The sequence below is a fragment of the Salmo salar genome, chromosome ssa15 (genome assembly GCF_905237065.1).
Source record: "Salmo salar chromosome ssa15, Ssal_v3.1, whole genome shotgun sequence".
In the NCBI taxonomy this organism is placed as follows: domain Eukaryota; kingdom Metazoa; phylum Chordata; class Actinopteri; order Salmoniformes; family Salmonidae; genus Salmo; species Salmo salar.
In genome coordinates, this window is record NC_059456.1 from 83,109,103 (window position 1) to 83,127,509 (window position 18,407).

The window sequence follows — 18,407 nt, forward strand, 5'->3', positions numbered from 1 at the left end:
CTCTCTCTGTTGCTCTCTTCCCTCTCTCTCTCTCTGTTGCTCTCTTCCCTCTCTCTCTGTTGCTCTCTTCCCTCTCTCTCTGTTGCTCTCTTCCCTCTCTCTCTGTTGCTCTCTTCCCTCTCTCTCTCTGTTGCTCTCTTCCCTCTCTCTCTCTGTTGCTCTCTTCCCTCTCTCTCTGTTGCTCTCTTCCCTCTCTCTCTGTTGCTCTCTTCCCTCTCTCTCTCTGTTGCTCTCTTCCCTCTCTCTCTGTTGCTCTCTTCCCTCTCTCTCTGTTGCTCTCTTCCCTCTCTCCTGCGCTCTCTTCCCTCTCTCCTGCGCTCTCTTCCCTCTCTCCTGCGCTCTCTTCCCTCTCTCCTGCGCTCTCTTCCCTCTCTCCTGCGCTCTCTTCCCTCTCTCCTGCGCTCTCTTCCCTCTCTCCTGCGCTCTCTTCCCTCTCTCCTGCGCTCTCTTCCCTCTCTCCTGCGCTCTCTTCCCTCTCTCCTGCGCTCTCTTCCCTCTCTCCTGCGCTCTCTTCCCTCTCTCCTGCGCTCTCTTCCCTCTCTCCTGCGCTCTCTTCCCTCTCTCCTGCGCTCTCTTCCCTCTCTCCTGCGCTCTCTTCCCTCTCTCCTGCGCTCTCTTCCCTCTCTCCTGCGCTCTCTTCCCTCTCTCCTGCGCTCTCTTCCCTCTCTCCTGCGCTCTCTTCCCTCTCTCCTGCGCTCTCTTCACTCTCTCCTGCGCTCTCTTCCCTCTCTCCTGCGCTCTCTTCCCTCTCTCCTGCGCTCTCTTCCCTCTCTCCTGCGCTCTCTTCCCTCTCTCCTGCGCTCTCTTCCCTCTCTCCTGCGCTCTCTTCCCTCTCTCCTGCGCTCTCTTCCCTCTCTCCTGCGCTCTCTTCCCTCTCTCCTGCGCTCTCTTCCCTCTCTCCTGCGCTCTCTTCCCTCTCTCCTGCGCTCTCTTCCCTCTCTCCTGCGCTCTCTTCCCTCTCTCCTGCGCTCTCTTCCCTCTCTCCTGCGCTCTCTTCACTCTCTCCTGCGCTCTCTTCCCTCTCTCCTGCGCTCTCTTCCCTCTCTCCTGCGCTCTCTTCCCTCTCTCCTGCGCTCTCTTCCCTCTCTCCTGCGCTCTCTTCCCTCTCTCCTGCGCTCTCTTCCCTCTCTCCTGCGCTCTCTTCCCTCTCTCCTGCGCTCTCTTCCTTCTCTATGTTGCTCTTCTTTTTTTGCTCTTTGAGTTTGAGTCCCTGAGTCCCTCTGCAGTTATCAAGTTTTTTTTCTCTCCCTCGTTATCTATCTCTCCCCCTCTTTTCTCTCGAACTCTCTGAGACTTTAAACTTTAACAAATGTGCTGGGAAAACCTTTGAAGGGAACACACCTCATGAATATGCAGTCACACTTTTCTGACTGAATGAACAAAAACAAGAGGGCGTTAACATTCTTGGTAACACACACACACACACACACACACACACACACACACACACACACACACACACACACACACACACACACACACACACACACACACACACACACACACACACACACACACACACACACACACACTGAATACATAACTGCAAACCCACAGTCGTTATCAGAGACCAGAAACCTATCAATCTATAAATCCAGTAAACAAGCCTCCCATCTAGAAGTAGATTTATTTTCTTGGTTCCTGGCATTTAAAGTGACCACAGGAAGGCCATGTTATAGACTAGTGGTGCTCTGTGAACAGCCATGTTCTAGTAAAGCAAAGGGGATTTTGTCTATCGGAGACATTGCGGTATCAAGCATAAAGTTTAAGCAAGAGAAAAAAAGAGAAGGTGTGATGTGGAGGATAGAGAGACAGGTGAGACTATGATTCCCTGCTTGTCGTTATAGCAACAGCCTCTCACACGAACTGATCTGACTACCAGAGAACGGTAAAGAGGAGAGCCACAGTGCATCCTGGGAATGCAGCTCTCCATGGCCTTTGCTCTTTTCTCGTGGTCTGCATTACACAGGCCAGACGCCGGAGACTAAAGGGGATCACATGACCTGCCTGGCAACAACAGGCAATCGGATCCTAGACCAGTACAAGTCACCCACGGTCATTGGTCTTTGAGTCTGACTGCCACCACCAAACCATTGACAGACAACAGACCAGCGCCCAGACCGCCGCAACCTGAGTACAGAGACAGAGCTCCTGGTGCAGAGCTGGAAGTTGAACTTTCTACCATGTCCAACTGTCCTCAGAGGGAAATGCTATAGGCATATGCTGCCATTACCAAAGCAAATTCTGGACAACTTAAATAGGGGCAAGTCACCAGGTTAAACCCTGACTAATTGATTTGACACAGCAGAATTTACAGGCCTAGCTCAGGGATCCAGACTCACATTTAACGTTCAATAACGTTTGGTTCCAGAGATCACAAGGTCTGGCCCTACAAGGACAATGAAACTCTAACCATATCAAATGACTTCATGGATATAAGGCACCGTGAACGATCACTCCATCCTTCAGTAGTGTCGTACATACAGTAGCAATAAGACAGGAATAAAAGTCTCCAGCTCCCTGACTAAGAATAAAAGAGTTAAGTTCAACCCTCTGGGCTTTTTCTCTCAAGACAGCAGCGATGGTGTGGAGGGAAGGAGGGAGTCAGCTGACCCTGGTTTCAACCAGAAACCGGAAACTTTATCTTTACTGCAGCTCCCTGCAAAACAATCTTGCTATTGTGATCACTCTACATTTTCCTCCTCTCCTGGTATGTTAAGGAAATGTAAGACCATATGTTTATTAGGTTCCCATCCTCTTCACTCTCGGTATCACAACCCTTCACTACGTGGTTTTACAAGCAACAGATACCTTGTCCAGGCAAGGACCAAACCACAGACACGGTTCAAGTCTCTGAACAGGGGGGCATGATCCAAATGACTAGAAAAGATATTTAACTGATGCTGAGCTTCATGCTATGGAATGATACATTACTATTACCTGGGCACATAACCCACCACGGAAACATTATCTTCCCTCTACAAAAACCCATTGTGGCGGTAGAATCACACCAGGAGGAGCTGAGTAACAACCACAAGGTACTGACTGACCACAGCCTAGTTTTAATAACCTCGTTGACTTCGTTAAGGGGGATTTGGTGCGTTTCATCGGAGCAGCATTAACAGCTACAGGAGAATGAGAGGCAGAGTGTTCTGATGAATAGGGACAGATTAGAGGATTGTAAAGCTACCGGTCATTTACCAAAGTTAACGAAATCTTCAGTAATTTTGGTAATTAACAGAAAATCTATGGCAATCTGTCGTAACTTTGGTAATTTATACTTGAATAAAACATTTTTTTAAGTATTAATATATAGTATTCATTTATTATATTTGTGTCCATATTGTCTATGAGTTTGTAGTAGATAAACCAGATGGTTCAATAGAATATAGCCTAGTTAATGAAAAATGTATCTTAAAACTATTTTAATTACCTCTGTAACTCGTCCAACTATTGCCTTTTTTCACAACTGCCACCAGTTTGACGCCAAATACATAGAAAACAAATACATATTGACATAGTCAAATAAACACACCATATTAAAACAAATACATATTGACATAGTCAAATAAACACACCATATTAAACCCCAATGGTATTCACTAAGTTGGAGGATAATGTTTAACAGCTTTGTCATTCAATTTTTTTTATCGTCTTATTTAATTATTTCAAATACTGTATTTTACATGTGAGACGGCCACACAGAAGGCCAGACATTATTACAGACACCTGTGATTATCGGAAGTACCAAAAGCGTCACTAGATGTCTTGTGATAGATTACATAAAATCCTTCAAAGATACCAAAATGATGATAGTTTACTGGTCAACTAATATACCGTCGTTTTCCAACCCTAGACAGATTAGAGGGACACAAAAGAGAAGAGCCGTGTCAGTTGGCCCGGACTGACACATGAAATGGGACACTGCAGCTTCGGACATGACCTCACTCTGTTTTTCCAGGAAGATGGACTCTTTTGCATGGATGGAACATATGCCTGGCACAGCAAGAGCTAGGGCTATCACTCAGATCTAACGGACAGTCAGACTTTAGCTCTCAGTGCTAACTATTCCACACACATATCAGCCTTTCTAAAAGTACAAAATAAACAGATGCTGAACATGTTTTACTTCTTCATGTGTACTGTGTTTACTTTGTTATTCTGGTAGTACTTTGTGGTGTGAGAACATAAGAACATAGCCAATGTCCCCCTACTGTAGTCTTGTGGTGTGCTTGCATGCTCTCGCTTCTGTGTCTGTGTTGCTCTAAAAGTAAATATATCTAGAGAATCGTGCTAGTGACAAATTATGAAGTAAAAATAAACATGTTCATTAGCAGCATATACCACAACAAAATGTTTCTTCTGAATATTTCCATATTTGTCAGTGCATAGATTGTTATCAACATACAAAATAGGCTAGGTCTGACAGTTTCTGAAAACTGCATTACTTTTGAGACCTGTTCAAACAACCTTGAATAGTTGGTTGGGGATGACTAATTTGCAAACAGACGTAGCCTATCTAAACATATGGCTCGTTCTGGAGGAAAAAGCTATAATATTTGTAAGTCTACTATTCTGAAGACAGTGAGGTGATGTGTGGCAATGAGTTGTTACATATTTGTCAGTGCACGGTTCAAGTGACAAGTTTAGGGGGGCTACCTGACACTCCTGAAAAAAAGCTGTCCCGTCGGTCTTTGTCTACGGTAGGTCCCGGCGCCGTGATTCCATCTGCAGACGGGGGAGATCAAGTTTATTACTCACAACCACCAGCAATGAATTATCCATGCCCCCTATATGATAGCTAACTTAAAATAAAGTATATGAGAAGTGTAGGCTGTTTAAAACAAAGAACCTGAAAATTGTAAGAGACATTTTCCCGAGAAATGTGTAACAATTCAGCAGTGGAATGCAAATTCTCTCACTCTGAAAAACAACTGCTGCCCTGAACATCTGCTTCGAGGGCAGCGTTTAAAAGACATCCCACCAGGATACGATGCTTGTAGCCCCTTTGAAATGGACTTATGTTTGGAAATGTAGCCTAGCTGCCTATTTCTAGAATGACAGACCTAACTGCACGTACCAATAATAGGCTACATTCTCAGATTCATCTGGTAGGTAGGTTAACCTACTGCTGTAATACTGTATAACACAGAACAATTAGCTGATATCCACAAGTTATGCACATGAAAGAAAATGTTACCTTGTAAGAATAAGTCACAACAACGCAACAGGTTCTATATCCACATTATAAATATTCCTCCAAAAAGCCAGTGATGTCTGTTACTCGTCCTGTGATGCCTATTTGTGAAAGGACTGTCTAGCAACATACAGGGAAAGAGACCAGTGGCCAAGGATGAGATTCGTCAGTAGGCTACAAGTGAGGGAGAAATAATTAGTTATCGCAAGCAACTTGGTATGTCCAGCCGCTGAAGAAGACGAAAATAGAAATCTAAGCGGGTAGCACCAAAAATAGCGTCACACGAGTTCTCTCTACCATTGTTTCCGCATAGGAGCTTTCTATTGGTACACTGTGTAGCCAATCCGAACCACTACTTATCAGTGTCTGAAACTTTGTTCACAGTTGATGTTGTCAGATGGCTTCTACAGCTCCACCTGCTGACATAGCAACAGCTGTTTATTGCAACAGAATAACTGTTACAACAGTCCTTTACTTGCACTTTCTGGACAACACTACTATAAACATGTTACAACTTGTGTAGTAACGCATATCCACTCTTCCAAAATGTTTCTCAAAGTAGCATTTGCATGTATGGTTAAAGCTTAATTTGTACATTTATGACCACAATCAAGTAAACTGCACAGTATGATAAAGATTGTTTACAAGTGGTCAAGTAGTTATTGGCTCATGAAGCAGGCAGCATAGCAGGGAAATATGAAACTGTGAGAAAAGACTAAAGTGAAAACGTCATGTTTGTCAGCTTTATCTAGACATTTTTAATTTTCACAGATGAATTCTACAAAATGTCTTAATGAGTGCATAGCCTTCTAGGAAACGGTGCTCCTTGACCAATACCTTTCTCCTCCTGTTATGAGTCACATCACAGATTAACGTTTCTTGGAAGAGGAAGGAATAGTTACCAAGGGCTTCCTGTGTATTTCTCAGACAAGGTAACCCATACACGTCCCTTTATCTGTCACATGATGCACAGGCCTCCCACTGCCTCTTCATGTAATCCTGAGGCTTTGTATAACAGTAATGATATAAACAGTGACGTTTATATTAAAACATTTGAATGACAGAGTTGTCTGCATCGTTTGTAGAGAAGCGTAGAATACAATGTGAGGGTTTGAGAAGGGAGTTGACCATCACCTGCATGGACAGTGTGTGTTTTGAGGACAGGAAATGACAAAGTGCTCAATGAGATGAAAGAGTTTAGTTAATCTTTCAAAGGCTGTTTTCCCAGCTTGAGCACTGCTTTTATTTCCACTCAGCATCTGTGATCCAGTTTCCAAGCCCAACAGTAAAACAAACTGTTCATGCACACCAAAAACGAAACCTAATGCAAGCTGTGCTCTAGCCCATACTCACCTTTAAATGCATAAGCTCAGGGGGAGCCCAGCACCCTTACCAGAAATCCTCCCAAAGTGTGGGTGTTTATGAATGTGTGCGCGTGTGTGGTTTGTCTTGTCAATTACACAATCCCCCAATCTGAATCACATCCGGTATGAGCTGAAAATAACGAGACCACAGCCTGTGTGTCAGTGAAATGGCACAGCAGTCTAGCAGCCCACAGCGAGGTACACACACACCAGTGTAGGCTCCTTAAAGGAGGAAGGGGAAAACCATCCTCCTCAGTGAATTTCATAAAGATAAAAATAGTGAAACATTAAAAAAGTTAGGGTTAGATTAAACTATAATACATATAATCACGTCACCAAATAATTAACTCAAAACACACTGTTTTGCAATGAAGGTCTACAGTAGCCTCAGCAGCACTCTGTAGGGTAGCACCATGGTGTAGCCGGAGGACAGCTAGCTTCAGTCCTCCTCTGGGTACATTGACTTCAATACAAAACCTAGGAGGCTCATGGTTCTCACCCCCTTCCATAGACTTACAATGTAATTATGACAACATCCGGAGGATGTCCTCCAACCTATCAGAGCTGTTGCAGCATGAACTGACATGTTGTCCAAACAATCAAGGGATCAGAGAATGAATCTAGTACTGAAAGCATAAGTTGCAGCTAGCTTAGCACTGCAGTGCATAAAATGTGGTAAGTAGTTGGCTGCTAAACTGCTTGCTGTACACTGGACTGCATGATTGTAGCGGGTTTACTAACGCGTTAGTTCTAGTAGCTATGTTGACTAGGACGTTAGCTAATATGGTGATAACAATGTAGGCTGTGTGTAGCGGTAAGCGATTATGGTATGAAGGTTTGGCTTGGAAAGGTTTTTTCGCCTGGTCACTGTTGTGTTGTGTTGTGCAAAGAGAAGGGAAAAGGTGAGAGGAGAGCGCGTAGATGCGAGAAGGAGTTATACAATGAGCAAAGTGATCATGCTGTTTATATGTGGCTGCTATGAAAGTGAACTGTGTTTGCGGGTGATCAGGGATGTATTCAATCTGCCATTACTGTTAAAAAAAACATTTCTTAAACAGAAGCAAATGTGGATAAACATACCTGAATTTGTCCAATAGCAACTCTCGTTTGCAATTGTTGGACTAATGATTACACCTGTAGATGAGCTAGATGCAGGCAAGAGTGTGCAAGGCGTTATTGAATGTCATGGTCTGTCACCTTAATTACTAAGAATGTTCACGACCTGTGCCCCTACATTGTAAACCATAATTTGTTGGCTAGGTTGTAGCAACCTCATGGTGGGTATAGGGAAAAATCAAGTATCATGTAGTAGCCTAAACCAGGGCTCTCCAGCCCTGCTGCCTTTCTGTAGGTTTTTGCTCCAACCCCAATCTTGCACAACTGATTCTAATAATTAGCTGGTTGATAAGCTGAATCAGGTTAGTTACAACTGGGGTTGGAGTGAAAACCTACAGGAAGGTAGCTCTCCAGGAACAGGGTTGGAGTGAAAACCTACAGGAAGGTAGCTCTCCAGGGACAGGGTTGGAGTGAAAACCTACAGGAAGGTAGCTCTCCAGGAACAGGGTTGGAGTGAAAACCTACAGGAAGGTAGCTCTCCAGGGACAGGGTTGGAGTGAAAACCTACAGGAAGGTAGCTCTCCAGGGACAGGGTTGGAAAACCCTGGCCTAAACCTATCGATGTTACATTGAGCTGTGTGAATCCAAATGCTGTAATAGAAATAAGGCCACGCTCCTAAATAAAGAAAATCGTCCTCCCTCATCTTAAACGGCACCGACCGCCACTGCACACACATATGATCAAACACAGGCACAAGCTTAGGTTCCCAGGAGGCAAGGCGCTGGCCAACGTGAACCACGCTGTATGTAACACCCAAATGGAAAAGACAGCAGTGGCCAATCTGTTTCTCTAGACTGATGCTAAACTGTTTTATTTTCCCCAGATGAAGCAGTGCCTAATTCTTAAATACCAATCTTTGAAAGCCAATGCAACACACTCTTAGGATTTCCAAGAATATAATTGAATCAAATGTATCCAAAATGTCCAAACAGAAGCTAGAATCAGAGAGGACACTGTGAAAACATGTTGAAATGTATTTTTTGTAAGATTCTTAGCAGTGTTCAGATGTCAGTTAATTTGAGAGGAAGAGGCCTCTATGTTAATTCTATATGTACAGGATGTGGTGCGCTGGGTTCTATATGTGCGTAGTTAACTCCCACCTGCACAATTACACAAACTGACAAGGATTCACTGTCTCACACACAGTTTTAAATGTCAGATCACTATGCAAAATAAGTCAAAGATTCCAAAAAGATGCAAGATGAGTACTCTCAAATACATTCCCCAAACCTAGTTCCACGGCAAGATCGTGGGCTTCCTCTAAGTTACATAAGAATAGGCAAGATGTACTTTTCTGTATATTCCAAGTCATTTAACTAGATACAGATATTATTTTAGGCCTTTCAGGATCAGACCTGGCAACCTCTGCCCCAGATCACAAGGTGGTCCAGAGAGGATGGAGGCAGGGCAGCAGACAGGGATGGAGGAAGGAGGAAGCCAGGATGAAGGCAGCCATTGTCTGGGTACCAGGCGGGGCTCAGCTGGGCCCCTGGGACACCAAGCTCCATGCTGTGGCACCATGCGGCACACGGGTTAGAGTAAACACTGAGCCCAGCCTCTAGCCTAAACCTTCAGTACTGGTTATTGTCTCTGAGCAGGCAGGCAGACACACACACACTCTAAATCATGTCCCTCAATGAAATGCAAGGTCAAATTTAGATTCAGCTAACTTTATCCGTTTAATTACATCGTCTTTGTCAGCCCTACTTCTCAGAATGACAGCAACAGCGCAGTCAACTGTTAGCCAATGTCTTTTTTCTGAGATGTAGCTCCTGATAATGACATGTCTGATGTGTTCATTTAAGTCAAAGTCAATCATGTGAGTCGAAAGGGATTGAAACCATGCTAAAACTGAACAAAAACAACTGCACAGAAATCAATGGCACAGGGATCTAAAATATATAAGGTTCTATCTGCAAAAAGATGATTCTGAGATAACTGGCTTCAAAGTTCCGAACCCTCATTGGTTTGAATGGTGTCAGCAATTTGAACTGTGGTTTTTAGAGAACTATATAGGTAGAGAACATTGAACAGAACAAGGCTACGTCAATAATTACATTTTGACAAAAATGCAGATAGAACCTTAACCTACCAACATACACTACCGGTCCAAAGTTTTAGAACACCTACTCATTCAAGGGTTTTTCTTTATTTTTACTATTTTCTACATTGTAGAATAATAGTGAAGACATCAAAACTATGACACAACACATATGGAATCATGTAGTAACCAAAAAAGTGTATATCAAAATATATTTTATATTTGAGATTCTTCAAATAGCCACCCTTTGCCTTGATGAAAGCTTTGCATCATCTGTGGATCTGTTGGGGCAGTATGCAAATTGGAGTGGGTCTAGGGTTTCTGGGATAATGGTGTTGATGTGAGCCGTGACAAGCCTTTCAAAGCACTTCATGGCTACAGATGTGAGTGCTACGGGTCGGTAGTCATTTAGGCAGGTTACCTTAGCGTACTTGGGCACAGGCACTATGGTGGTCTGCTTAAAACATGTTGGTATTACACTCGGACAGGGAGAGGTTGAAAATGTTAGTGAAGACACTTGCCAGTTGGTCAGCGCATGCTCGCAGTATAGGTCCTGGTAATCTGTCTGGCCCTGCGGCCTTGAGAATGTTGACCTGTTTAAAGGTCTTACTCACATCGGCTGCAGAGACCGTGATCACACAGTCTCCCGGAACAGCTGGTGCTCTCATGCATGTTTTAGTGCCATTTGCCTCGAAGCGAGCATAGAAGTAGTTTAGCTCATCTGGTAGGCTCGTGTCACTGGGCAGCTCTCGGCTGTGCTTCCCTTTGTAATCTGTAATGGTTTGCAAGCCCTGCCACATCCGACGAGCGTCAGAACCAGTGTAGTACGATTCAATCTTAGTCCTGTATTGAAGCTTTGCCTGTTTGATGGTTTGTCGGAGGACATAGCGGGATTTCTTATAAGCTTCCGGGTTAGAGTCCTGCTCCTTGAAAGCGGCAGCTCTAGCCTTTAGCTCAGTTTGGATGTTGCCTGTAATCCATGGCTTCTTGTTGGGCTATGTACGTACGGTCACTGTGGGGACAACGTCATCGATACACTTATTGATGAAGTCAATGACTGATGTGGTGTACTCCTCAATGCCATAGGAGGAATCCCGGAACATATTCCAGTCTGTGCGTGCAAAACAGTCTTGTAACTTAGCATCTGCTTCATCTGACCACTTTTTTATTGATCTAGTTCATTTTTGCTTGAAAGCAGGAATCAGGAGGATATACAGTGAGGGAAAAAAGTATTTGATCCCCTGCTGATTTTGTACGTTTGCCCACAGACAAAGAAATGATCAGTCTATAATTTTAATGGTAGGTTTATTTGAAGAGTGAGAGAGAATAACAACAAAAAAATCCAGAAAAACACGTCAAAAATGTTATAAATTGATTTGCATTTTAATGAGGGAAATAAGTATTTGACCCCCTCTCAATCAGAAAGATTTCTGTCTCCCAGGTGTCTTTTATACAGGAAATGAGCTGAGATTAGGAGCACACTCTTAAAGGGAGTGCTTCTAATCTCAGCTTGTTACCTGTATAAAAGACACCTGTCCACAGAAGCAATCAATCAACCAATAAATCAGATTCCAAACTCTCCACCATGGCCAAGACCAAAGAGCTCTCCAAGGATGTCAGGGACAAGATTGTAGACCTACACAAGGCTGGAATGGGCTACAAGACCATCGCCAAGCAGCTTGGTGAGAAGGTGACAACAGTTGGTGCGATTATTCGCAAATGGAAGAAACACAAAATAACTGTCAATCTCCCTCGGCCTGGGGCTCCATGCAAGATCTCACCTCGTGGAGTTGCAATGATCATGAGAACGGTGAGGAATCAGCCCAGAACTACACGGGAGGATCTTGTCAATGATCTCAAGGCAGCTGGGACCATAGTCACCAAGAAAACAATTGGTAACACACTACGCCGTGAAGGACTGAAATCCTGCAGCACCCGCAAGGTCCCCCTGCTCAAGAAAGCACATATACATGCCCGTCTGAAGTTTGCCAATGAATAAGTGAATGATTCAAAGGACAACTGGGTGAAAGTGTTGTGGTCAGATGAGACCAAAATGGAGCTCTTTGGCATCAACTCAACTCGCCGTGTTTGGAGGAGGAGGAATGCTGCCTATGACCCCAAGAACACCATCCCCACCGTCAAACATGGAGGTGGAAACATTATGCTTTGGGGGTGTTTTTCTGCTAAGGGGACAGGACAACTTCACCGCATCAAAGGGACGATGGACGGGGCCATGTACCGTCAAATCTTGGGTGAGAACCTCCTTCCCTCAGCCAGGGCATTGAAAATGGGTCGTGGATGGGTATTCCAGCATGACAATGACCCAAAATACATGGCCAAGGCAACAAAGGAGTGGCTCAAGAAGAAGCACATTAAGGTCCTGGAGTGGCCTAGCCAGTCTCCAGACCTTAATCCCATAGAAAATCTGTGGAGGGAGCTGAAGGTTCGACTTGCCAAACGTCAGCCTCGAAACCTTAATGACTTGGAGAAGATCTGCAAAGAGGAGTGGGACAAAATCCCTCCCGAGATGTGTGCAAAACTGGTGGCCAACTACAAGAAACGTCTGACCTCTGTGATTGCCAACAAGGGTTTTACCACCAAGTACTAAGTCATGTTTTGCAGAGGGGTCAAATACTTATTTCCCTCATTAAAATGCAAATCAATTTATTACATTTTTGACATGCGTTTTTCTGGATTTTTTTGTTGTTATTCTGTCTCTCGCTGTTCAAATAAACCTACCATTAAAATTATAGACTGATCATTTCTTTGTCAGTGGGCAAACGTACAAAATCAGCAGGGGATCAAATACTTTTTTCCCTCACCGTAATTATGGTCAGATTTGCCAAATGGAGGGCGAGTGAGAGCTTTGTATGCATCTCTGTGTGTGGAGTAAAGGTGGTCTAGAGTTTTTTTCCCCCTCCTGGTTGCACATTTACATGCGGATAGAAATTTGGTAAAATAGATTTAAGTTTCTCTACATTAAAGTCCCCGGCTACTAGGAGCGCCGCCTCTGGGTGAGCGTTTTCTTGTTTGCTGTCTTAGTGCCAGCATCTGACTGTGGTGGTATGTAAACAGCTACGACAAATTCAGATGAAAACTCTCTAGGTAGATAGTGTGGTCTACAGCTTATCATGAGATACTCTACCTCAGGTGAGCAATAGCTCGAAACTTCCTTAGATATCGTGCACCAGCTGTTATTTACAAAAATAAATAGCCCGCCCTTGTCTCACCAGACGCCGCTGTTCTATCCTGCCGGTACAGCGTATAACCAGCCAGCTGTATGTTGATAGTGTCGTCGTTCAGCCATGACTCCGTGAAGCATAAGATATTACAGTTTTGAATGTCCTGTTGGTAGTTTAATCTTGAGCGTAGGTCATCTATTTTATTCTCCAAAGATTGCAAGTTTGCTCAGGAATGGAAGGAAGAGGGGGGTTTTATTCGATCACCTAGGAATTCTCAGAAGGCAGCCTGCCGTTTGGCCCCTTTTTCTCTGCCTCCTCTTCATGCAAATCACGAGGATCTGGGCCCGTTCCCGAGAAAGCAGTATATCGTTCGCGTCGGGCTCGTTAAAGGAAAAAAAGGATTCTGCCAGTCCGTGGTGAGTAATCACAGTCCTGATGTCCAGAAGGTATTTTCGGTCATAAGAGACGGTAGCGGCAACATTATGTACAAAATAATATTTTAAAAAATCTGTTACAAAAAACACAAATAAACAAACAAAAAAATTATCTGTTGGGGACACGTAAAACCTCTGCCGCCTTCTCCAGCGCCATTATCACTTGAGAGACAGTTTCATCATAGCACTGGTAGTTTTTGCGACTGCACTTGAAGAAACTTTTTTTCCGCATTGACTGACCTTCATGTCTTAAAGTAATGATGAACTGTTGTTTCTCTTTGCTTATTTGAGCTGTTCTTGCCATAATATGGACTTGGTCTTTTACCAAATAGGGCTATCTTCTGTATACCCCCCTACCTTGTCACAACACAGCTGATTGGCTCAAACGCATTAAGGAAATACATTCCACAAATGACCTTAAGGCACACCTGTTAATTGAAATGCATTCCAGGTGACGACCTCATGAAGCTGGTTGAGAGAAAGCCAAGAGGGTGAAAAGCTGTCATCAAGGCAAAGGGTGGCTATTTAAAGAATCTCAAATATATTTTGATTTGTTATATCATAGTTTTGAGCTCTTCACTATTACTCTACAATGTGGAAAATAGTACAAATAAAGAAAAACCCTTGGTGTTCTAAAACTTTTGACCGGTAGTGTACCTTCATACACATACAATATACAGAAGTGTATGTCAGCATTCAGTCAGTCATGCACACACAACACAAGCACAGTGTGTCTTTGTCATTGTGACCTTTATTGAAACCTCTTGGCCCCTGAATGCCAGCCAGCCTGCAAACCCGGTCATATGAAACAACTATATCCGATTACATCTCTCTCTGCCTGCCCTGGCCTCAATGCATCTACTCTACACTCTTGTCTCCAACACACAGAAACACACGCACACACTCATTCACAAACAGGGACTTTTAATTTTTCTGATGTCTAGTACAATGTCTGATCAAGATGACCAGGGAAGGGGTAGCATAGCTATAAAGCCGTCCATTTAGGGAGTTTAATCCGATTCGATGTGGCGTTCAGCTACCGGGAGACCAGAGATTGCCAACAGTGGTGGTTGTTGTTTAGTGTAAAATGTCAGGCAGACAGCCTGCAGCTTACCACAACTCATGTAACACCCTGCCTCTCAATTGATCTTTACACACACACAACTTAACATTCTGTTGTATAAATTATGCCTTGTAGGCCTACTCCATCACCACTGAACAAATGATCAAGATAAGAGATATCCACAGTAATTCAGCATCTCAGTGTATATGGTTTAAGAAATAATAAAAATGTTGTTTTCTCACTATTTAAATATAGACATGGTTGTGAATGGGTATCTTCCTGAATAGAGCTTTTTAGAATTTACATTTGTGAATTTTCATCTATATATTAGTGTGAAATATGTTTTCCTGCCTTGAATCACTTCTGTTCTGTGCTTAAAAGAGAACCACTTCTGTTCTGTGCTTAAAAGAGAACCACTTCTGTTCTGTGCTTAAAAGAGAACCACTTCTGTTCTGTTCTGTGCTTAAAAGAGAACCACTTCTGTTCTGTTCTGTGCTTAAAAGAGAACCACTTCTGTTCTGTGCTTAAAAGAGAACCACTTCTGTTCTGTGCTTAAAAGAGAACCACTTCTGTTCTGTGCTTAAAAGAGAACCACTTCTGTTCTGTGCTTAAAAGAGAACCGAGGCACTAAGTCCTCCTAAAGCAGCAAGTTGGTAATTACGAGCATTTTAATTCAATATAGAAACAGATGTAACTACATTAGAGTTCTGTGGACCAGCTGTTAAGAGACTTTCCACTGAATCAAACTTCATGAGGCTGTTTAGATCAAGGCACTGTTGGGCTTTATGTTAGCTACATGTGTGGACAGAATGCATTTGTCTGCTTATGAAAATTCAGTACTGTGCATTTACTTGAGTGTATATAAATGAGATAATTTTAAAATCTGTGGAGTATGACTCAGTTCACCAATATGAAACACAATACACAATGGTGTGAATAGTATCAGTAGTGTAGTGACTATATGCAGAAAACCTCCTGGTAAATATCCTTGAACAGAAACACTAGCCCGTGGGAGCGTGAAACAGAGAAATATACACTTACAAAACATTAAGGACACCTTCCTTATATTGAGTTGCACCTGGTCAGTCATGTCAAGGAAAGAGCAGATATCCTTACTGTTTTGTACACAGTGTATGTCAATTGATAGGCTTCTACCTTGTTACTGCAGTGTGAGAGAAAGAAACTAAAAGATGGAAAGGGAGAGGAGGGAGTAGAGCGTCTGCTGTGAGGTCCCAGTGACCAGCATGGTCCTTCTCTTTAAGAAGCCAACAGGAATGTGATGAATATTGGATAAGGAGTTATGGAAGCAGCCATACAGTTATAACCAGCCATACAGTTATAACACTAACAGTATTTTGAGAGAGAGAGAGAGAGCAAGCGAGAGAGAAGGGATTTTTATGCAGTGACAGTTTTTTTGAGAATGAGATCAGTGGAAGTTTAGAGAAGGGTGGAGTCGCATGTCTGTGTGTGCATGCGTGTACTGTGTGTGTGTGTTTGAAAGAGGTTGACAGAAATTGGATAACAGGGTGTGCTAGCTTTGTAAAAGCAGGGAGCAGCAGTGAGGTAGGGTGTGGTCTGGGTTTACAGTACAGGATTGTGAGTCATTCCACATCTACACCAAGCCAATATTTCAATGCTGCTGCAAGACTAAATCACATTCTGTACAACAGTAAGGCCTGGCAAAGAATCTCAACTCTCTGCCAAGCACTCAGCACCTTGGTGGAAATCCCATGTTACACGTTTTAAATGAGAAAAGTGCTCAGTCGGTTAAGAATGGGCCATTTTTTGGGGCTCTTCATTGGTTTTATGATAAAACAAATATAATGCTCTCCTCTTAACCCTGTGTGTGGTTCTGCACAATATGGTCAAACTACTGTGCACACTGTTTGTAGTAAAACGATGCACTCTGTTCTCTGTTATATGGCTACATGAAGAAACAGTCGAACCAGAACCAGTTCGGTAAAATCCTGTCACTGAGGCAAAGTTCCATCAGGTTTATTTACAGTAGTATCCCTTCATCTTACAGTACAGAAACCAAAACATCCCTGTACACATACATGACTAACTGCAGTGGACACCAATTAGGCGCATGATGGTGAGCATACTGTATGTCAGTTGGCCCTGGCTTATCCGTCACACGTACATCAGACACTTCATACACACAAATTCACAGGGACACGCAGAACACATTTTCCATGTTTTTTTTAGTGTCCATTTATTCACTAACGTGGTGGGCGGGTGTGTGAGAGCGAGCGTCTGAAACATACGGCTGTGTCAGAGGCCCAACTGGAAAGTCTTGGTTACAGCAGCTCATCCTCGACATTATCAGCAGCTCTGTTCACACTCAGTACCCCACCAGGCTCATCGAGTCACTTTCCAAAACCAACCAAAACAGCCCAAGCGGCGGTCTCTCTAGAACAGTTATCAACCTCAACTGTTGTCATGAAAAAAAATAGTTAAGCAAATCTCCTACTCAAATGGAACTTGACACTGATTTCATGCATTTTTTTTGTAGACAATATCAATATGGTACGAGAGAACAAAATAGCCCAGGGGGAATCCCAGAGGGGCACCAAAATATCTGTAACGACATTCAGAATGAGATTTCATATCTCAACACACCATTCTCAACGATAACAAGACAAAGGAGGTGGGTGTTGGAAACGGAGATCCAAAAACAGCCTTTCACGCTTTCTCCTGCTGTCTTTCCTTTGTCTCTCTTTGCATCGGTTACTTGTATGATGCCAAGGAAACTGTTGCCTATCTAGTCCTTGTATGTGATAACTGTATGTACCTAGAATTATATAAAATGTCACACGAGTACTAAGTTAAAATACTTTCTGATTGTAACAATCAACACTGTTTGTTATCAGGCCTGAATTTCAGCATCTGTAGTTACAGTCTATCACCAGAGGGGGGCAGGCAGTAAGATAGGAAATCACCCCAGTGTTTTATCTGTCTCCTCTGGACCATCTGCTGCCCTGTAGCTTCATCTTCTCCATGACCCCTCTAACTCCACCTCATTACTCTCAACCCTGGCCTCTCAACCCCTTCATCTGAATCACCTCTTCACTTAAAGACTTCATGTGGACTCCACAGGGATAAGAATATCTCTGGAATACCAAACAAAACAAAAGGTAGGCTATAATTTCCCAACTTCCATATTGATTTACTAGGCACTAATCAGGCCTACCATTGTCTATTGTTCAACATCAAATACGCCAAACAAGTTTGCCATAGATACACAACCCTTGGATGGCAATGTGTAAACTTTGTGTCGCTCCATGTGTTTTGAAACATGAGGGACATTTTACACCAGGCCAATACCCACCCTGCCCCCTGCCTTCACTCTCAGCTTTGACTCCAAGCTCCAACACAGCCCCCCGTGCCTGGGAATAGAGGGGAGAGAGAACCATATCCTGACAGGATATCCTGCTCTGAACTCCTGCTCCTGGGCTCCTTGTGACCCCTTAACCCTTCCTGACCTACAGCCATAGACACAGCTCAGACCCAGCACACACAGCCACTGTGCACCCTCCACACCACTATGCTACCTCCAGTCTGAATGAGGTGTTACTCAGTAGGGCATGAAATCACAGCCACTCTGATCAAAATAATCGTGTGTGAGTGTGTGTGCATGTGTATCCATGTGTGTTGCGAGCTGTTCACATGCTGAGAGTGGAAGGAGGTTCCCAGTGGACGCAGCACAGGGTTGCCCAGAGACTAGAGTGGAAATCAACACTTCCTGCCAGGACAGGAAGGGCTACTGCTGTTGCCCCTTATCACTGACTACACAGGCTGCCCTTCCAGCAGGGAGGAAGAGGGCTGGGGAGAGAGATGGATGAGTGACAGACAGCAAGTCAGATTGAGGGAGAAGACAAAGGCTACATGGATAGAAAGTTAGATAAATTGATAGGATCAAAGAGTGGATGTGGGATGTGGACAGGGAATGATAGGCTACTCTAATGATAGGCTACTCTAAAGTGAGGTGCATGCCACATTATCAGCC

At 43.6% G+C, this 18,407-nt stretch overlaps 1 protein-coding gene across 8 annotated transcripts in view; it reads right to left on the reverse strand.

Annotated features, from left to right (window-relative positions):
- Positions 1-18,407, reverse strand: part of LOC106572365 (histone deacetylase 7) — an 82,766-nt gene that overhangs the window by 48,947 nt on the left and 15,412 nt on the right. For 6 of the 8 annotated variants that reach the window (XM_014146434.2, XM_014146437.2, XM_014146438.2 and 3 more), the window contains one exon: positions 4,660-4,728. The exons of 1 other annotated variant lie outside the window; for it this stretch is intronic. In XM_014146434.2, coding sequence (XP_014001909.1) covers positions 4,660-4,728 — 69 coding nt within the window. Of the gene's footprint in view, positions 1-4,659; positions 4,729-5,200; positions 5,523-18,407 lie in introns of those variants that run through there. One more of the 8 variants, XM_014146441.2, reaches the window with a different exon arrangement.